General features: G+C 49.2%; 1 protein-coding gene across 6 annotated transcripts in view; it reads right to left on the bottom strand.

The window, feature by feature from the left end:
* Positions 1-21908, bottom strand: part of EXOC2 (exocyst complex component 2) — a 1204847-nt gene that overhangs the window by 340041 nt on the left and 842898 nt on the right. For all 6 annotated transcript variants that reach the window (XM_085607146.1, XM_085607144.1, XM_085607148.1 and 3 more), the window contains one exon: positions 18260-18326. In XM_085607146.1, coding sequence (XP_085463272.1) covers positions 18260-18326 — 67 coding nt within the window. The remainder of the gene's footprint in view (positions 1-18259; positions 18327-21908) is intronic.

Below are 21908 nucleotides of genomic sequence, written 5' to 3'. Positions count from 1 at the left end.
CTGTGTATGTGAGTCAATACTACAGCTAGGAGTTCTGGCAATTCTATTGATGATAGGGTCAAGTCAAAAAGGTAAAATACATTTTTTATTGCTTCCAAACCATTGTAAACACACACATCTGCAGCATCAAGATGAAAGAATACACATTGTTCAGGTTCAAGTAGACCAGCAAACACTATGGTCCAAAACCCACAAGATTTGAGCTAGAATGAAATTTTTTTTAGTTTTGAAAACAGATTTTATTTGTCAAGTAGCACATCTAGAGCAGAGCTCTGTACCCCAGAAACTTCTGCATAAGAAACGTATATCATCATGACTTGACTGTTTACATGAGCAAAGCACAGAAAAATGAAGAGCAATACAAATGAAAAACCAACAAAATAACCATAACCCCACAAACCCACCCCCCCATCGCACTAACGTCCACTCCAGAGCAGAACATTAACAGAAAATGGACCTCCTGCGAAAAATATGATCTGTCATTGCACATGAGACTATGTCCTACATCAAGAAAATAGAGAGTTAAGCCGGGTCGAGGGGCCCCGCCGTCGAGACGGCACCAACTCCAAGCCTCGGTAGTCAGCCCATCGTTTCCAGATTTTAAAATGCTTAAGCAGGCACCCTCTTGCTGTGAAGATGGGAATTTCCAACCCATGCAGAAGTCCAGACCGTTCTTCCATGCGGACACTGAGGGCGCCACCGGTGCCTTCCAAGCCCTGGCAATATCTCTTTTAGCCAGAGTGAACCCCAACAGCATAAGATGGCGTTTGTATATGTTGCCCCCGACCATAACGTGTAGGAGTACCAGCTTCAGCGAGCAGGGAAGGTCCCAACCCAGCACCTCTGAGAGGCAGGCCATAACTCCCCTCCAGAAATGTGCCAATGCAGAGCAGTGCCACTATGTGTAGCAGGGTACCCTCCTCCCGCTCGCATCTGAGGCACACGGGGGAAGCCACCAAACCTGCCCTCCATAACCTAACCCTGGTGAAATATACCTGATGAAGGTACTTGAACTGGATAAGGCGAAGACTTACGGCTATGGCAGCCCCCCCGCGTGGAGGCCAGGGCTTCTGTCCAGTCCTCCTCCTCCAGTGGGCCCACGTCACCCTCCCAGGCCTCTGCGTTTCTGCAGCGTGGGGGAGCTATGAGTGACCAGGGATTGGTAGATTTTGGAGATCTTGTGGTCTTGGAGATCTCCCATGAACACCTTTGCCTCAATCGGGCTAAACTCGGCTAATGACTCTAGGCCCTACAAACTGGGGGAAATAGCGTGCCGGAATTGAAGATCTCTATAGAATTGGGATTTTGGCATATAAAAATCTTTCTGTAGATCCTGAAAGGACTTCAGGACCGACCCCTGCATTACATCACCCAGTAGAGATACCAATACTATCCCAGCCACAAAACCCAGATAGAGTAGCTAATTGCGGCAGTCGCCCATTGTGCCAGAGGGGAATCTCCTGCGTCATTCTATTCCACCAGCCCATCCTCCGTAGGGCCTGCCGCCAGATTTGGAATACAACCTTTGTGACAGACAGCAAGGAGTTTCACAGTGGTGCAGAGTATAGTATAGTGTGTAAAGAGAGGTCCCCCATGCATCTCCGTTCGACAGCATACGCAGGGTCGGCCTATCCCCTTACCACCATTCATGTAGGACTAGCAGGTGCGAGGCCATGTAGTACGATAAATCAGAGGTCGCCAGCCCCCCACAGTATGTAGATTGAAAACAAGTCTGTAGGGCAACTCTTGCCACACCTCCGGCCCACAGAAACTGTCCCAGGGCCGCGTTGACCTGCCAAAACCATCTGGGAGGGATCGGATAGGGGTGATTTTGCAGATGGTAGAGTAAGCGGGGACAGAGACAATCTTGAAGATGGCCAATCTGCCATATATAGACAATGGCATATGGGACCAAGTCTTAAGGTTCTCCCGTACACAGTCCCATATTGGAGCCAGATTTCTATCCCAAGATGTGGTAGGCGAGTCTGATAAAAACACTCCCAAATATTTCATCCCCCCAGAAACTACCCGAATGGAGGATGCCCAGGAGCTGCATCTCCGAGAACCCAGAGAGTAGACTTTCGAGGGTTCATGTATAAGCCAGAGGACTCCCCAAAACTCTGCATGATGCGAAGCAGCCACGGTCCCGTCCTGTCTAAATTGGTGAGAAAGAATAGCACATCGTCGGCGTACAGAGCAATACGGTCCGACAGTCCGTGTGCGCATTCAAAGCCCGTCACTTGTGCGTCGATCCGCACCCAGGTGGCCAAGGGTTCCATAGCTAACGCGAACAAGTATGGAGACAAGGGGCAACCCTGCCTGGTGTCCCGTCCAATAGAAAACGTGGAGGAGACAGAGCCAGCCACGCGCACGGACGCGGTAAGGTCCGTGTAGAGCAATATCAGGTAGGACAGGAAGCAAGGTCCAATATTCAGCCTATGTAAGAGCACAAATAAATATACCCAACTAAGAGGTAAATGCCCTATCCATATCTGCCAGTAACAACGCTGCTCGTTCTCCCAACCCTTGAACGGCCGCAAGAGCAACATGTGCTCGACGAATATTATGACGAGTCGCCCGTCGGAGCATATAACTGGCCTGGTCGGGATGTACTAGGGAAGAGATATGAGACCGAAGGCGGTTGGCCAAAGCCTTAGCCAGAATCTTGGTCTCCACCTTCATTAGAGAGATAGGGGGATATGGCGCGTGCTGTTCAGGAGGTCTACCAGGTTTGTGGAACACCACCACCTCCGCCTGTCTCCAGTCCGAGGCAGACAGCCCCGCTCCCTGGCCTCCTCCACCACCCTACAGTAATGGGGTCCTAACTGCAAAAAATATCCTTTAAAAAATTCACATGGAAAGCCATTTGGCCCTGGGGCCTTATCCGTATGCAGGTCCCCTAAGGCGGCACCCAATTCCTCCACCGTGAGTGGAAGATCAAGCTCCGCACTCGCCTCGTCGGATAAAGCCTTAGGCGGGAGGTCATCCAAGAAACGGCATATCACATCTTCATGCAAACACTCTCTGGGGGCATATAACTCTGCATAATACGTAGCAAAACTTTCAGCGATTGTAGAGGAATCCATGAGGGACGCCCCATCTGGGCCTACAATACCAGGGAGGGCTTGGGGGTAAAGTATTCCCTGACACAGCCTGTGGAGCAGCTTACTGGATTTATCTCCCCACTGGTAAATCCTGCTACAGGTCGCTAAGCAAGCCTGGCGGGCCTCGTCCAGCAGGAGGTCTGCATGACTCTGTTGTGCCAGCAGCAATTGTCGACGGACCTGATGTTCCCAGCCATCCCTACTGCGGCTCTCCAGATCAATAATCTTAGCCTCAGATTGTACAAGGGACTCCCTACACGCTCTGTGGGCTGCCGCACAGAAGGAGATGTCCACACCCCGTATTGTGGGCTTCATTGCTTTCCATAGATGTTCAGCCCCATCCACCGAGCCTATGTTAAGTGTCAGGTATTGATCAATAGCACCCTCCATATGCTCCCTATAGTCATCTTTCTGTAGGTTCCAGGCCGAAAGGCGCCACTGAAACGGGTGTTCGACCCACCCGTAAAGTGAGGGCCACCGGCGAGTGATCCGATGGTCCCCGTGGAAGGATATCCGCCTCCACCACCCTGCCTTCCGCCACCCGGGTAACAAATAAATAATCAAAGCGGGAAAAGGAATCGTGTACCGCCGAGAGGTATGTGTATCCCTGCGCTGTACCGTGCAGTCGGCGCCAAGGGTCCACCCAGTCAAGCCCCATCACCAGAGAGTGCAGTTTGGTGGGTTGTCGGACATCTGTAGAGCCCCCGGGCCTCCACCGGTCTCTAGCCAGATCCATCACGTCATTCCAATTACCCCCAACAACAAACAGGCTATCTGGTATATCTGCCCACAGGGTCATAAGTCTCTTAGACCCCAGGAGAGTGGTGGGGGGAGCATAGACACATCCCAGTACCACAGTTTCTTCACCCACAGTGCCCTGGAGGAACAGATATCTGCCATGAGTGTCCGCCCATGTCTTGACATGTGTGTAGGAAACACACCGATGAATCAAGATCACAACCTCCCCCCCCCCGAGACCCCCTTACGAACCCCGAATGGAACACCTGGATGCAACCAAAGCGTAGAAAGCATAGTGCCTTAGTCCACAAGAGGTGTGTTTCTTGTAGCATGAGAATGTCGGCATGGGCCCTTTTTGCCTGCTTGAGTATAGCCCCACGTTTGATTTTGTCCAGCGCCCCCTAACATTCCAGCTTACTATCCGAAGGGTCCTGGAGGGATCCCGTTGACTACATAACAGATCTGCCATGTGAGGCCCTGATGCAAATCATTCATGCATGGAAAAGTGTATGGTATGTGCAAGGTGGCTCTAAACTAGTGTAGGACAGTGCGATCAGAGGGCAAAAACCACAACCCAACAACTCCCCCACCCTATACCTCAAGAACAATGAAGTACCTGTCACGGCGGGTGTGGCCTGCAGACCCCAACAGGAGGTCCCACCTCGCACCAGCCAATGGATCCCCAACTTCAGCTGGCACTCTCCCTATCAGATAAGGTCCAACAGAGATACTGGCCCCCTCGTATGTGCTTCTCTGGTCAAGGCGAAGAAGTCAAAGACCCTTGGGACTGCGGCCGCCTCCATCAGTTAGGACGCCGATGTGTGCTGCTGAGGGGCCGACCCAGCCCGGGAAGAAGCACAGCACGACTGAGATCGACGTCTGGACCTGGAGCATCAATTCCCTTTTGACTTCAACTTGGGCTGCTTCCGAGCCACCTCGCTGGATGAAGAGTCCGACTCCCTCCGGGGCGGCGTGTGAGGATGAAGCCGCAACGTCTCATCTGTCCACTGGAAGACCTCCTCCGGCGAGTCAAAGAAGTGGGTGTGGGACTGATACACCACCAGCAACCTGGCCAGATACAACAAAGCATAAGGAAGCGTGAGATCCCGAAGACGATCTTTGGCTGCCATGAATGATTGTCTCCGTTGTTGGATCAGCTTCGTATAATCGGGAAATATCAGGATGCGGGCATTGTCAAATAGCAATGGTTCCTTGGCCCATGCCTGTTTCAGAATAACGTCACAATCATGATAATTCAGCAGTTTTGCAATGACCGGCCTCGGGCGGGCCCCAGGCGGAGGCTTCTGCATCAAGGCCCTGTGGGCGCGTTCCGCCACGAAGCATCAGGACAAGGACTTCGTGGGGAGCCAGCTCTCCAGCCACCGGGTAAGGAACCACTCCATATCTCCCCCCTTAAACCCCTCCGGGAAACCAACAAAGTGGAGATTGTTGTGCCGGGCCCTTCCCTCGGCATCCTCTACTCGTGACGCCAGTCCACGTTGGGTAGTCTCCAATGAGGCCACTCGCTTCTGCAGGGTGATGACCACATCCTCCACTCCAGATATTCTCGTCTCAGCCACCGCGTTATGCAGGTCTTGCCGCAGCAGCATAACATCGGAGCCGACCGCTCCAATTTTAGCGTCCAGAGCATCTCTAGATTGCGTGATGGCAGCCATGAGGGCGGCATTGTCCGGAATGTCTCCCTGTGCCCCCCTGGTGCTGCCGCAGAGGCCCCCAGGCCTGTAAATTTGTACATGGTACTCTGATTGGGCGAGCCCCTCCTGCTTTGTCTCTCGCCATGGCGGCTGTCTAGCCCCCCGGGTCCCAAGATATCCTCACACCAGCACACCATGCAAGTCAGTCAGGAGACAGTGGGCCCCCCAATGCAAGGAAGGGAGGAAATAAGCACACTCCCCTATGCCAGCGACCCACCTCAACACTGGAGTCGAAGGATTAATGGAGCTGGATGGAGGGCGCAGGAGAATTAAGTCACGGCCCGACCTGACCGCCGAACACGGGACCGTCAGCAATGGGGGAGGGAAGGGGCCAGGGAGCTCAACATAGCTGAGGCAGCATCCGCCGGTATCGATCACCACTGGGGCGGTATCATGCCTCCTCTGGACTGCCTTGCGCCCTCGAGTGCCGCCCTTGCTGCCGCTGCCAACCGGTAATCCAGGGAGGCACAGGTTCTGGTACGCCCCCTCACGGGCCTGCACCCAGTGCCCCAATGTCACCGCAGAGGCCAAGAGTCGGGGAATGGCACTGCTGACCCTATATGTCGACAGGGAAACTGATCTTCTGGAAGTCTAAAGAAACGCATTTCATTTATGCCTTCCCTTTTGTGATGTTAAGAGGAATACCTTTCCCTGAAAGCTTCTCTCTTTTCAGAGAAGACTTACCTTACAATGGAGTTCTGGACTTTTCACACTTTTCTGTGACATACCAAAGCCAGAAACAACTACTTCCAACTGCCTAATAGGTTTTATGTGTATTTGTGCACACCCATGAAGCAGACGCAGAGTCAATTCCATGTACCGTATGCAAATTGGGTGAGAATCTGAGATGAATATCCGCATTAATGTATGTATGTAGGTACGTGGTATAGTATAGCGTGAACAGAATTGAGAGGCAGCTAAGCACTGTACGGGGTTAAATGCAATGATGTAAACATTTTTGAGTTCTGAGAAGGTAGGTGAACTTTTACTGATTGTGATGCAGTGATTTTCAAAGAGCTGTGCTCTCAGCTATTTCCTAAATGGAAGCAGGGTTGAGGGGTCATGATGGCTATGGGGATGTTGTCACAAATCCTGAGTGCATTAGAGGAGAAGGCCTGTTGCCGTGTATTTTTTTTCTTTTTGAACTTCTTTGCCTCCATTCAAGTGGCGTAACTGGCTGCTGGTACTAGAAGAGCTATGGGAGATATTGAACCTGTCAGCCATAAATGCTAGGATGCAGGTTTTCAAGGCTTTGTAGATGATGCAGCGGGTGTTGAAAGCAGTGTGGGTCGGCAGGGGGTTTCAGTACAGTGTGGGCTTGCAAGGACAGCTACTGCAGTTCAGTCATGGTAAGGGTGACATGGTCCTATTTATTCTGGCTCTGGAAGAGGTGTACTCAGCATATCAGCTGACCTTTTAGAGGGAGGGGCAATGTTAAGTCAGGGAGGCCATGAACCAGGGCATTGCCACAATCTAGATACAACAGTGGAAGGGCTTGAACAGCAGTTCCAAAGATGCTTTCTAGGAAGAAAGGTTCCACTTTAAGTGACAGAGCAAGTAACAGGTTATTTGGTTTTCTCTGCTATGTGTTCTTTGATGTTGAGATGTCCCGAAGTCTACCAAGTGTCTTTGCACTGGATGATAAGAGTGCAAATCTGCCTAGATTTATGTCATTGAGGCAGGTTTGGATTATTTTTTCATCTCTGCTGTTTTTAGTGACTAGCAAAACCGGCCACAGGGTCATCACATGTTCTACTTAAAAATGACTTATTTACCTCTTCTAGGTGCAGCCTATGCTTACACATGTCTGTCCATAGACGGTGTCTGGGAATCATGTTGGCACTAAAGGGGTACAAATGTTAGCATCCAGACTAGTTTTTTTCAACAATAAACGCAAAGCTGCCCTGTTAATTTGCAATCAGACGAGTGTAAGCTGTGGCAGAAAAATTATCCCATTATCCTCAGGCAGGTGTCACTGATGTAGATGTATTTTGCAGGACTTAGATGTGGAAAGTCAGTATAAAGCAGTCAAAAATACTAACTCAAATTTGTTGGCAGTGAAAGAAAAAATTAAATCCTGTAAGTGGGGTGGTCTAGAAGGATTAGATTTGTAGTTGGATTCGAACCAGTTCCTTTATTTTCCATATTTAGAAATTTTGAATTTTGATTGGCTGAGACAAGCCTACGAGGCTAATTTACTGATGGCATGCATTGCTGGAGAGACCTTTCTTTACCTCTTAATGAGCCACCTGCTACAAGGCCAGGCTCAGTGAATGTAACGGTATTATAAACCACACCCTGGGTCGCAGAAGATTAGTATATATGCCTTCCTTGCCATGGCACCAACGACGGGAGGTGGTTTTCTTGCATGACTTCATGACTCCAGATTGTGAAATTCTTCATTTCGAAGGACACAGATGGGAAAGAAATGTATTTAAAAGAACCAGGTCTGTTGTGTAAGATATTGGGCTAATGAGGGAGATTTAAAAGAGCTATGCCTCAAAATATAGATTCAGCCAATAAGAGGGAATCAGGCATAGCTAGTGCCCACTAGACTTAACCGGAACAGGACTTAAATCAGAATGCACGGAAAATGGGATAAGAGACTATGGTATTAACACATGTATTGAGCCAGGATCACACTATAATTGCCATCTAATGGGCACTTCAAAACTCTTTGCTCCCCCAAACGTCTAAGTTTCGGATATGTCTGGGTCTGTTAAGTTTCCCCAGGCGGAGGCAGAGACTGGGAAAATTTACTGCAGCTACCCCCACTGCCAAATCATGCTTGTGTTTTTTTTTAAGGAAATCTTGATATTTCCACAATAAGTTTTGGGACATCTGCTGTTGTGGGCATTAGGCCCACCCGCTCAAGTAGGGTAGTGTTTTTATCAGCACAGCTGGGGAAATGCTGGGCAGCAGGAATTTTATGTACCACTGTGAATTCCAGGAGTTTACGTCACAAAATATAAAGACAATGTGTGATTTAGGCAAACTTTGGAGATTGAATGGCATTATGGGTATGAAAATGTTGTGGGATACACACAATGCACACCAGCTTGGACTCTCATCGATGTGTAGGCTTCAGAAAAGTTTAGGTCTTGTGGGTTTCCCCAGGTGGCAGCTGACACAAGTCCAAAAAGTGCAACCATTCAGCACCACAATCAAAATTTCCTTTCGCTTGCCATTGTGAAGAGGATGCTTTAGTCCCAGGGAAGGAGAAAGACTGTGAGGTTTTAGGGGTGAGGCGTGATGTCAGGGTGGGCCAGACTGTGACAAAGCAGGTTTACTGTGAAATGAAGAGAAGAAGATCCGTATTATGTCGAAGTAAGTAGCTTTACTGGGAGAGGAGAATCCCATCCAACATCTCAGACAGGAGGCAACCAGCAACTGCCTATCACTTCAAAACATGCATATTCCATCGCCTGAGCCCAGCTCTCCTGTGACATCACGGAGTTCCAGGCTCAGGCCAAATAGCCAGGAGCAGCTGCACAGACGTTACCCCATAATTTTATAGAAAATATATATGAATATATTACTGCCATCAAGCGAGCTTTCTGCCCCACCCGGGAGTAAATTAGGGGCAAATTCCTCTCTGCCCACTGGGGGAGGCAGAAAGACTGTTTTCCCCAATTTAGAGTGCGGTAAGACCCAATGCCAGAGTGCGACACCAGCACATCTTTGTTTCGACCCAAATGTAAAATCTTTGGTGTCTAGTGGGTTTTCCTACTCGTGGGAGGCAGATTTTTGGCAACCTCCCCAGTTGGGAAAAACCTCCTATATGCTCTCAGGGTGAGACTATGGCTTGATGCCAGGGCAGGGCCACACCATGTTTTTGTTTGTTCAGGCAGCAGTTTGAAATCTCTGGTTCCTAGTGGGCTTTCTGCCACCTAGTGGCGAAATGGGGACAAACCTATGCTGGGGGTGGGGGGGAGCATAATGATTGGTTTGTCCACTTCGGGTGTGGGTATGGCCAATGGTAGGGTGGGATGCCTGCACCCTTTTCTTTTGGCGCAACTGGAAAATCCCTGGTGTTGAGTGGGCCTTCTGCCCCCTCTCCGGGGAACCTATTAGGAGCAAATACACTAAGCGTAATGCCTTTCTAGGGGTGGGGCATGGCCCTGTGCATTGCTGGCAGTCCCACCTCTTTGTTTTATGTTTGTTTTCTTTGTCCCTGGTGACTAGTGGGGTTTTTGACTATCCCACTCAACCCCATGGGGAGGGGGAACTGATTTGGAGCAAACCTAAAATCTGTCCCACTTGGTGTAGAGGTAGAAAGTCTGTTGAGCACTTTTTTGGGCCCCACCGCTTTAATTCCTTTTTTTTTTAAAATTCCTGGTGTTAGTAGGGTTTTTGCAACCGAGGTGGGGTGGGGTGGGGGGGGGGGGGGCGGGCTATTAGGGTCAAAATCCCAATCTGACACCTTAGGGGGACAGAAAGATTTCACTGCCTTTTTTTTTTTTTTAATCTGTCCCTGGTGTATAGAGGGCTTTTTCCTTACCCTTCCCTGGACAAACCTCCAAAGAATGGAAGGACAGTTGCATGTTCTGGAAAGGTCGCTGATGAGGTTGCAGCATTCAGAATGGGTGTGAGCATGGCGCTTGCAGGAAATTGGGTTGTTGGTTGAGGGGTCAAACCCTGCTCTAGTATCAACAACAATTTCTGTCAGGGTGAAATCACAAGGAAACCCCAACTTAACCTGTGCTTAACCCTCTGGTAGCTTGGCACAAAGCACTCAGGCTTAACTCAGAGGATTTGCGTAAAGTATTCATATGCAGCACTTCAAACTGCAATAAAATGAAAACGCCACACAAGAAAAATCTCACACCAATTTAGAGAAATAGAGTTAAATGTTATAAAGTATTTGAGACCAAATTGCAAAAATCCAATCAGTAAATCTGTGATATGCAATTTTAAATATTTAAGTGAAAATAGTGCCTAAAACAACAAAGCGCCAACTGGGGTTATCTGTTTGCACCAAACTGGGATAAAGTCACAAGTTCAGGCCAACTGTGATGGAGTGTGGGCCAGATACACAGATACAAGGACTGAGTTAGGCTCACTAAACAAAGTACTTTAAATCCAGGTTGCGGAGAGTTGCAAGACCCGGCATGGATGATGCATCGTGCAGCGGCGGTTCTGAGGGGTTGAGATGTGAGGTTCTGTGTCAAGAATGCGTCATGCAGTGGGGTTTCCGAGGTCGCTGGGCTGCGATGCAAGATCCTGCGCTGATGATGAATCATATGTAAATATATAGTACGGGGGAATGATTCAGTTTAGGAGACCAGAGGCTAGAATCAATATAATAACAAGTACATAAACAAAATACCTCTGGCACCATTAATTACACTATTTCTTTTGGCCACAAAAGCCTTTTAATTGACTTTGGGTTTTAAATCACAGTTTTTTTCATTTTCATCAAAACATTTTTTGGTTTGAGAATTTTTCCTCATCAGACATATTTACACATCTCCTGTGTTTCTGACAACGTATAAAACATTTATATACACAACAAATACACATTTATATCATTTCTAAACAAACTTTAGACGGATTAAACAAAAAACATATAATGTACTTTTTTGACATTACACACCTAATAGATACATTTTTGATCGATATATCTTTCGATCAATCCGGATATGACTATTATCAGATGTATATGAGTGATTGTCCTTTTTGATTGGTGGATCTCTACCTTCGAACATATTATAAATATTGTGTACACCAGTTGTTACATATTGTTTGGCTCAGTTTTTTGCACTTTGCACTTGAAGCACCTATATTATATAGACTACTGTATTTAAATTGAAGAATCTGGCTAAAGTTAATATTTAAATAATCCATGTTGTGCATGTATTGAAATATTGTGAAGCATACTGAGGCCAGAGGTACTTATATCAAAGTGATTCCTAGGGGAACATTGTTTTTTGTAAGACTATATAACCAGAGTTCCTTGGAATATTGGGTGTCCAATTTCTAAGGTGGATCTACCTCAAAAAAGGTGCAGCCCTCCCCCTCGTGCTACACATCTGCCCTTTAAAGGCAGCTTCACTTCTGCAGGAGGGAGGTGACCTCTCCATGGCCTGATATCCATAATTGTTGCCCTTCCTGAGAGTCGTTAGTACGTCTCTCCAGGAGGGCAGAAAACTGTCTTGTGGAGCAGGCTCCATGAGTGTCAAGGAAGGAACAGAAGTTTTAAAAGCAACGAAGTGGCTGCTTTGCTAAAGCTGCACACTGCAACAAGTTACATTCATTTCCACCAGAGATACAAATCGCACTTCATGTAAGGAGTTGTTTGATATTTTGGAGTGCCCACTTTGGTTGCACCGTTCAGGAGGGTTCAGAGTGTAACCCTGTACTTGTCAATTGGGTGACCAAGTCTTTCCACAGTAAAAACGGTTGTTTCACGTGTTTTACTGTCAAGACAAAGTACATGAACAACCTGTGTCCCATGTTTCACCTTGGCTTTAAGGTTCAGTAGGCCTGACAGAGGGGGTGACTCACGCACATGTCCAGGGGAAGAAGTGGCTTTGCCGTTGCTCTCAATGGCAAAGCCGGGCTAGCAGTGCATGACTGCTCTATCAGTCTGCAGTGGCAGACAGGGAGATCTGTTTTACTTGGGGAACCTCCACGGTGGCACCATCAGTGCTGCAAGCCCTGGGGTACACCTCTAACTTACATGCCCTGGGTACAATTTCCTAGGCACTTACAGGTATGTTAGCCATTTCTAATTGGGTACAACCAATTCGACATACACTTTGGGGTCAGGGCACTGGCACTGAGGTCAGGTTATCAGGCCTCAGTGCACTCTCAAAGTTGAAAAACCTGCAGCATCAGTCGAAAAACTTGGGGGTGACCATACAAAAGAGGCATTTCCTTACAAGATGGTCATAAACCTAAGGGTGCACCAGACTACAGGTTCTGGAAGAGCCCAACAGAAGATGGAAGCCATGGCACTTCAAATCAAACTAGGAGATGTTGGCACAGGTACTGTTTTTCTTTATAAAGATGTCAGAGTACGGATTAGCAACTAGGCGGCAGGCTATTGTATGGACCTGTTTAGCTGAATGTTCCAATTTTGCTGCCAACAGTTCAAAAGGGATATTCTGGATTAGGTAACCATGTGGCTGCTGGATGGGTAAGGAGAAGGGTGGTGGATCCTGGCATAAGTTAACCACCAAACAGTCTTTTTAGCTAAAGATGCAAAATAGAAAAGGATCTGGAAGAGCACAATAAAAGAGGTGGCTGCAGGGCTTCAGAGCAGATCAATGACGGATGTGAGCAGATACCTCCTTGTTACACGAGAGTTTGGAGGTCCACTGGTTAAGATTAGCATGCAGGCATTTGATGGGTGGTCAGCAGAAGTTGTTGGTATATCCATTATTCCACTAGTGTGGTGGCAGTAAAGTGCTCTGATGGTCAATCTGTAGGAGTATTAGACTTTCACATAAGAAGCACAGAGGGTGGTAGCAACATATAGGATCTTGTTTGCTGGACAATGTGCATTATCTGTTTAAATCGAGCCTCAGCTCATCAACCTTCCCCATCTATCCTGCTGAATTGCCCATTTGATTGATCTTCCTGCTGATGAGAATTTCAGTGCTCTTGAATCTATCTGCTACTGTCATTGCTCTGCTACAGTAATTACTCTGGCCCCAAATTCAGACCAACTTACTAAAAAGTTAATGTACTAAATAATTGTGTTCTGTGGCATTTCTGTTTATTTTTATGAAAGGTTTATGACACATATTGTCTATCGGAAATATTTCCACAATATGCTTGAGTCAAAACATATTGGTGGAATTTTCACCATCTCACCGAGGATTTCATTCACACATTACTGACAGTCACAAGTCTCAGCATGTCACAGCTTAGATTGCAATTTCTGAAACGGGGATTGAAGAGGTTTGTTGTCGCTAATGCTCCACTCTCTTCATTTAAGTCTGTGGCCCTATTTTGAGGGAAGTGAAGCACTGTGCTATCTATACTTCTCTTAAGAACAAGTTTGTGAATCTCCACAAGCATTTAGTCATGCCATCAATATTGGTTACAATTCTTTGGCGAGTTGCGCTTTATATATTATTATACGAGTTAATTACGTTCGGTAATGATGTCTCTGGTAGAGACGTTGTCTAGCCGCAGATTCCTTAACTAAAATATCCCCAGGCGTCAGACTGGATCCAGAAAACTTTTTGCAGCAACACCTCTGCGCGCCGGGGGACGGCGCCACACAACCCTGCCCTGACGTCGTCCACGGTCGTGACGTCAGCGAGGTCATACAAGTCCCTCTCGGCATGCCAACGTCAGTTTTCTTCTGAGAAACTTTTCTGCGACACAACGCGGAGCCACCAACAAAAAGTATGGGAACAGTGTGCGAATGATGAAAAATTCATAAAAGAAAGAAGGCAGATGGTGCAAAACACCATCAGAAAAGACAGTAGCAGACACTGTCGACATATACAAGAAGAAGTAAGGGCAGAACAAGCTGTGAGAAGAAACTCCACAAAGATAAGCATGGACCGTCTCCAAAGGCTGAGTAACAAGAGAAGAAATCGCAACAGGCCAGATAGATTGTCATTACCACGTAGAACCGTGCCAACCAACAAGGACGGAACACAGGAAGAACAACAGTCTACTGAGAGAAAGTAGAAGGTATGAAAAGAATGGTATTCCCCTATAGCAAGGGAAGGCCGAAACATAGACCAGCAAACTCCAAAGAAGGCGACCATAGAGGAGACAAGGGTCCTGACTCAATGGAGACGGTGGGAGAGAGGCAGCAACAGGAGAAGAAGAAGAAGAATCTCCTGAGGAAGGTGAAAGAAAGGGCTCCGTTTACAGGAAAGAAGCCACCTGGAGGGAGGCATCCGACTATGGCAATTCTGAAAGAGATCACAACTATGTGAGCACCCTTAAAGAAGACCAATAGCAACTGAAAGGAGGCAAAGTGGGAAAACCAATCTAGCAAAGTCCTCGCAGAACGGGGAGGATGGGTGGGCGTTAAGGAATCTGCGGCTAGACAACATGTCTACCAGATACATCGTTATCGAAGGTAAGTAACTCGTACATTTGATAGAGACATCTAGACGCAGATTCCTTAATTTAGAATAGATACCACAGCCATACCCCCAGGGGGAGGTGGGTCTGCGATAGAACAGCAGAAAGTGCCCGAAGCACTGTGCCGGCAACAGAGTGACGGACTATGGGGAAGGTCGTAGCGGAACAGCCAGAGAGCAACCCAAGTGGCTCGAAAGAGCAAAAGACAAGACTTCCCAAACTGCCAGAATTGCGCGGCACCATACCCGTAAGAGTATGAGATGTAGAAACCGCACTAGCCCTATTCCAGAACAGAAGAGAGGGAGCCCAGAATGACAGAGGGAGAAGGACTGCTCCCCACTCAATGGTGCATTCAAGGGACACCAAGGAATGCTAGCGGATTTCACGAAGAAATATAACCAGAGCCTACCAGGCCAGCCCACGCAAGGGAGGCCAGAAAGGCCACAGCCATGAAGCGAAAGGCAGAGGCAGGATCTGAGCAACCTGTAGAAGAGCAGGCGGGAACAAAGACACGCCAAGTGCACACCTAGTCATCAAAAAGTGTGAAAGGGGTGGATAGTAGCACTCTGTAGCTGCACAGAGCAGACAGCCCCTTTGAAAGCGAAAATGTGCATGGAACCGCCCAACCAAGGAGGTTGAAGGTCGAGGTGAAAACTCACCCACGAATATAAAGAAGCAGGGTGCAGCACCTGGGACAACCTGCAGCGGAGGAGCTGTCCCGCAGGCACAGGAGACATAGTAGAAAAGACATATTCGAAGGGAGTGGCCGCAGAGGCACCAAGAGTACCATTAGGAGCCGTGAATAGAACACGCATAACTGTTGAGAAGAACTTCATATATCCAGACCACTTCCTCCGACTGAGAGGGGAAATCTACCCCGTACAGAAGAGTGGGACTATATAGTATAGGCCAAAAAGAAGCATCGTGAAGCGGGTGGACCATCCCAGGGAGTGGAACGCAAGGAACCCTGGGTGCCGAAGATGCAGGGAAAGACACCAAAGCAAAGATAGAGGTGCTAGAAAAGACACCGCCGCACAGAACTAGGGCAATCTCGAGTACAATCAGTGACGTGCTCCATGAAACACGGAGACGTAGGACCAGACTTCGTAGCAGCAAAGAGAGGTGGAGAGCAAAAGGGGGGGCCTAAAGAATCCGCAGTATCCAAGGCCGAGCGGATTGTAAATTCCGCCAAATCACGGCCATCACGGAAAAGAGGTCAACACGAGCACCCTCAGAAGCGGCCGATAGAAGAGTCTCGGAAGAGTCCCAAAGGGCAGATGTAGCCCGAGCCAAGACACACAGTGTGTTTAGTGATCGAAGAGCTGCGCTAGTGGAGGCGAAAATGTTACGGCTCCACGACTCCAGCCATCTGGACTCCCGGAAGGGAGGAAGCAACAGCTGAGGCAAGGAAGGGAAAGCAGTTTGCAGGACAAACCCGGAACATCTGTGTGAACAAATAAGCAAACTGGATCATGTGGAGCAGGACAGTGGCGGTGCAAGATAGAACGAGCCAACGGTTCACCGGAAGCTGGTTGAGCCCAGGTGCCCAAAAGGGCATCATAAAGAGAAGCTTCGAAATGTATAAGCGGCTCTACAGTCCCTGAACCGTGGTGGAGGACATCCAGCAGAGGGTCAACTGGCAGGGGGACTGAAGGAGGGTGCGTGCTCAGAACACGAGCGGCCAAGGAGACAACCCTAAGGAACGCCGCACCGGCCTCGGTAGCCCTCCGAGGAGGGGACAACAACTCATCTGTGGGGAGGGCTGTAAACTAAGCCTCCCACCCCAAGGAGGCTGGCTAATGAACTGATGATGCAACCAATGCCCAAAAGACGGAAGCCCCATTGACGAATGAGGGTCCTGATGGGGCTCCAGAGGAGGCGGGCAGTCCGCCGGGGGCCACAAATTCCAAGGGTGTAAGAGGCAGGGATAGACCCGGCGTTGCCGGTCATTGAGTCGACGCCGAACTTCCCCTGGAAACCTCCAGAGAGGAGTCAATAATCCTGCGACTCGTCCTCAACCAGCGCCGACTCGACCTCAACCACAACGAGTTCCGCTTCCGAAGAAGACGGGGACTGCTCCAGAGCAGGGGAGGCAAGCTTACGACGCCGGACCCGCGCCAACTCAACAGCAACCCCAACAGCCTCCGACTCCAAAGGAAGGAATGGACCCTGTCTGGACCACAACCGGCTCCGAGCGCGAAGCAAGGGATGGCGCTTGACCCGGGGAGGCAAGGCCTCAGCGCCTCTCCGGCCTCCGGAGCCAGGGAGGCAAGGCATCTGCGCCGAACCCGCACCACTCCGGCCTCCGGAGCCGGAGCCGGAGCCAGGGAGGAAAGGCCTCGGCGCCGAGGGCACCGAACCAGCGCCGGCTCGGCCTCCGGCGCCGGCTCGGCCTCCGAGAAGGCAGTCCCCTGTCCGGAGAACGAGGTGGGCTCGGAGCCAAGCTGCGAGCACCAGCAACCACCTGCAACGCCACGGGGAGCCCCTTTGGGCTATGCGGCGTGGCAGCGGTGCTATGGGTCGAACAGGGGGACCCCACCGGGCCACGACCTGATGATGCCATATCTCCATCATCCCTAGGCAAGGGGCACAGTTGGCGCCGGGGGTGAACCCGCCAGCGCGTTGTACGGAGACCCCGCACGTGGTGGAGGCTCCGAGGACGCCCCAGGGAGAGGTGGGGACCCAGGAGAGGCGTGCAGGGCCACTGCGTATACATCCATTTGGGCCGGAGTCGCCCCCATGCCAAGAAAAGGCGGATAAGGAAGGGGCGACTCCCGGGGGCGCACGTCCGGAGGATTCCGGGAACCAGTGCCCTCGACAACAGAAGGAAGTGAGGTCGAGGACCTCGGCGACATGCGTCAAGACTTACCCGAGCGAGGCGAACGACGCACCTGGGAACCAGAGGACTGCCAACGCCACACATGGAACCCACTGCTAGAGGGGCCTGCCGCAGATGAGGAGGCCGGAGGCCAAGACGACTCCGACCGGGACAGACGAGCCAAAAGCAGCTTCATCCTGCGCTCACGCTGGGACTTCGGCTTGAGGTGTTAGCAGGCGTCGCAGTCCAACGAGTCGCTGTGTTCGCCTAGATACCACATACAGATAAGGTGTGGATCCGTCACGGACATTTGCCGCGAACAGGAGGGAGGTACAACTTTTAAAGCCCGAAGGCATCGCACCCTGTTCCAGACGCGAAGCGTCAAAAAAGGGCCAGAAAACAGGCCAGAGGAACCGCTTACTTCGGATCCCTGTTGTATGCGGAAAAGAAGGAAAACTGACGTCAGCGCGCCGGGAGGGACTTATATGACCTCGCTGACATCACGTCCGTGGACGACGTCAAGGCGGGGCTGTTTGGCGCCGTCCCCCGGCGCGCAGAGGTGCTGCAGCAAAATGTTTTCCAGATCCAGTCTGACGCCTGGAGATATTCTAAGTTAAGGAATCTGCGGCTAGATGTCTCTATCAGATATTGATGACAACTACTGCACACTTTTTTTGTAATACAAAAAAACCCACCCTGAAAAGAAGTGCTTCGCAAAATGTTAGGCAGCACACTCAAAATACACTTTTTGACAACGTATTTTAAATATATTTGTTGTGTCTGTAAATTATTAGCAATAAAATACATTCAAAAGAAAATTAACTTACAGATGTCAAGCTGAAATCTTCATGGATGCTTCCAAACAAGTCAGGTGAGGAAACATCCCCTGAAAGGCTAAAAAAAAAAAATGAAAATCAGTGCCTATTTGCAATATAGGTGTATTCAATAAAAACAAAATATTTGTGTCACATAAAACAAACAGGTGTGAGGAAAGTGGTTTATTATATGGGGCGGTTGCACCACCTCACTGTGTAATAAAGACACAATTGCATATCGGGACCAGTCAGGTTTGTTTGTAAAACCTTAGTTTAGTCCTGGAAGCTGTAGCTCCGAGCAGTCAGGCTTTATGAAAGGATCAAGTGTAAAGCATTTAGAAGGTTCCAAATAGCTGAAAAAGAAGAAAACTCAACACAATAAAAATCCAACACCAATTTATAAAAATAGATAGTATTTTTATCTTTGAATAAACACCTCAACATCAAAAATCCACCGGAGGGTTCCGGAGATATGGATTTTTAAAGCAACAATGAATCACAGCTTCTCACTTAGTGGAATAAAAAATTTAAATCTACTGCGACTTGCAGTTTATGGTTCGCCACAACAATTAACTTGAAAATGGCTATAAAGGCAATCTTGTGGGGTCCAATTCCAATAGGAAGCCATCCACAGGGAACAGTTGGGACCAGTTGAAGAGTTACCTCCAGGTTTAAGCAGTCTCCAGTCAAGTTCCAGATTCTATGGGTGAACTGCCATTGGAATCAATAGAGTGGCCCTGGTGCAAGTTATGCAGGGTGCTGAAGATTTTCAAGGTTTCAAGATGTCTTCCTGTGGCCACCCCTTGGTCCGAGAATAAGGAGGGTTGGCTTTGGCCTCAGAGGTTGTTGTCTCACAAAGTCCGGGTGAAGGCCAGCACAAAACCAGTTGCCACTGGTCTCTGGTTACAGGAAACCATTAACTTGCAGTAACTTCTGTGCTGGTTGACGAAAACTGCACTATGACAACTCTCCCAGTTCAGTAGACTCGGGTGCAATTTTTGAGGGTCAGGACTCTGTCTCCTAGGCTGCACTGTAGTGTCCAGTTTTCTTGGCACTGGGCTCTAAAGAAGCAGGCTTCTTAGCTTTTATGGCCCTGTTGCTGTAACAGGGAGTAAGCCAGCTGACTCTTGGAGTCACATTCTTTGACTGGGGCACTGGGTTAACTTTTCCTCAAGCAGGACACCACAGACACAGTCCTTTTTTAGCCAACTCAAGACGCATCATGTGCAGTCCAGTCTTTGGCACAGCCTCTCTTTGCCTAATCCAGAGAACAGCAGGGCAGACCTCTCTCCAGTCCAGATGTAATCGTTGGTTTGTGTGCTAGGGGTGCCAATGATATGCCCTCTACAAACCTACAGGGATGTGGCAACTAACTAGCCAATGGGCTACCAGATCCACTCCCACCTCATGACTTTCGGCAAAGTGTGGCATCTAGCTAGCCAGAATGCACTATTCTGCCTACTCCCAACATGGCAGAACCCTTCTCTTGGTGACTGGAGCACCATAGCCAAACCCAGAGGTGTGGCTTCCTGGAGGCTACACGCCCTTGAAAGAACTGGTTTGACAAAGGCTTACCCATTTCTGCCCGAAATGCCAGTCTGTCTGATAAAGCAGAAGAGCAGGCCCTTCCTGGTGTGATCACCATTTGCCCTTCAAAGGTGACTTCCCCATTGAAACTCGCTTTTTTGGTTCACATCGATCCTGGCCATCCTAAAAGAAGCAGGTCACACCACTACTGTTTCCAGATCCTTTGTTTCTTATACTGCAAGTCATTCACACCTCTCTCTAAGAAGTCAGAAAGCTATATTGAGGACAACAACGTATGTACAATCGTACACGACTACTGGAAACTTTAGGCAACAAAGTGGCAACTTTCTAAAGTTGCAGTGTGTAGGAAAGTGTGTCTTTTGGACATGGTTAGCCACCACTTTTTGCCTGGAAAATCATGTAACTTCGACAGGCCCCCTGAGACCTTCACTGGTCTGTCCCAAGTAGATGGTAACCCTGCTACCTAGGGCATTGGCACTGAAGAGGGACCCCAAGGGCTGCAGCACGAATTGTGCCACCCTAGGGTCCCCTCACCAAGGCTCTGCACTCTGCCATAGCAGACTGCGTGCCTTGGTGCAGACCAAACTGAAGAATCGACATGGCACACATCCCAGAATGCCATGCCCACAGAAACTGCCTGGGATATGGGTAAGTCACCCCTATAGCAGGCCTTGTAGTCATAAGGCAGGAGGCACTATATTTCCAGTGAGGGCAAATCTGCATGAGCAGATACGCCCCTGCAAGATCCATGTTGATCCCTGGATATTGCAAATAAACCGAGGAGCCAGAGTGAGTACATGGTCTGGACATTCGTCATTACGATTTTCCCATCTCCATGATAGCTTCACTAAATTATGGGATGTTTGGTACCAAACAACTCTTTGTAATAAACCTGCACTGATTCCAGTGTCAGAAGTATTCAATATTAAACACAGAGAACCCCTTACAGGGACCCCTGAAACCTACCAACCCACTAGTGTATGCCTGACTAGTTCCCACCAGCCTGCCACTTTTAGACATGTTGCTGACCCCCTGAGATGAGAGCCTTGTGCTCTTGTGGGTCAGAAACAAAGCCTGCTCTGGTCAGAGGAGCTTCACACCTCTTCCCTGCAGATACAGCATAGTAGGGTGGTGAGCCTCAAAGGCTTCCTTTGTAATGTGGCCACTGGCAACTCCAACTAGTGGATTTGCTGGCATCCTGTCTATGCCCCACTTTTTGGAGGCAAGACAGGTGGGAAAAATACTGAGATTAGGAAATGTGTCCACTCTCCGCTGGTGTCACCCCTGAGCTGAAGTGGACCTCCCACCCCGTCTCACCTCTCCATCTTGAATTGAGGGAAACTAGCCTACTAGGATAAGGGATATGCTAATAGCCACGTGGGGTGAGTATTTAGAGGGCGTAGTCACCCTTAAGGTCAGTAGCCAATTGGTAACTACCTGACACTCCTTTTAAACACCCCTAAATGTAGTATTTAGGTGGCCCCCCAGAGCCCTGAACTTCAGTTCCTGACGAGCTAAGAAGAACCGGGCACCACAGAGCTTCAAAAGCAGAGAAGAGTGCAGAAAGCACCTGACTTGGCCCCAGGCTCACCTGTCCAGTCTGCCTCACTCTACAAAAACTGCGCCAAAGTCGACTTGTTCTGCAGTCCAGCAACCTCCAAAACTCTGGGAACACTGCCTGCCTTCACCAAAGATCAAGACCTCCAGAGGACAGCGGAACTGTTCAAAAACACCAACTTCCAAGCAAGGTCTCTGTGACCTGAAGAACATTGAAACATGACACCCGGTTCCACCTCTGCACCCGATACCTCCGGCCTGATTTCAAAAGGCCCATTGGCACCAACAATGTTTCCTATCATTCCAGAGCCCAAGTCCACCAATGGTTGACCCCTCCTGGACTCCCTGACGTCACCTGCAGCCTCTGCACGGAGACCTTCTCAACCGCGACCTGCCCAGGTAAGCAGTTTCAAACACCAGAGGGAATCCCTGCACCCGTCCACCCTGGGCCTTGGTGAAGAGGACCAAAGGTGTCCCTATGTCCCCAAGCATCACAAATTATCTCTCCAGCTGTTGGGCTCCCCTGACCGGCCTCCTGGCCTGAGCCTGCAGCCCT

The sequence above is a fragment of the Triturus cristatus genome, chromosome 5_2, assembly GCF_964204655.1.
Source record: "Triturus cristatus chromosome 5_2, aTriCri1.1, whole genome shotgun sequence".
Classification (NCBI taxonomy): domain Eukaryota; kingdom Metazoa; phylum Chordata; class Amphibia; order Caudata; family Salamandridae; genus Triturus; species Triturus cristatus.
This window is presented reverse-complemented; position numbering and strand designations above follow the sequence as displayed.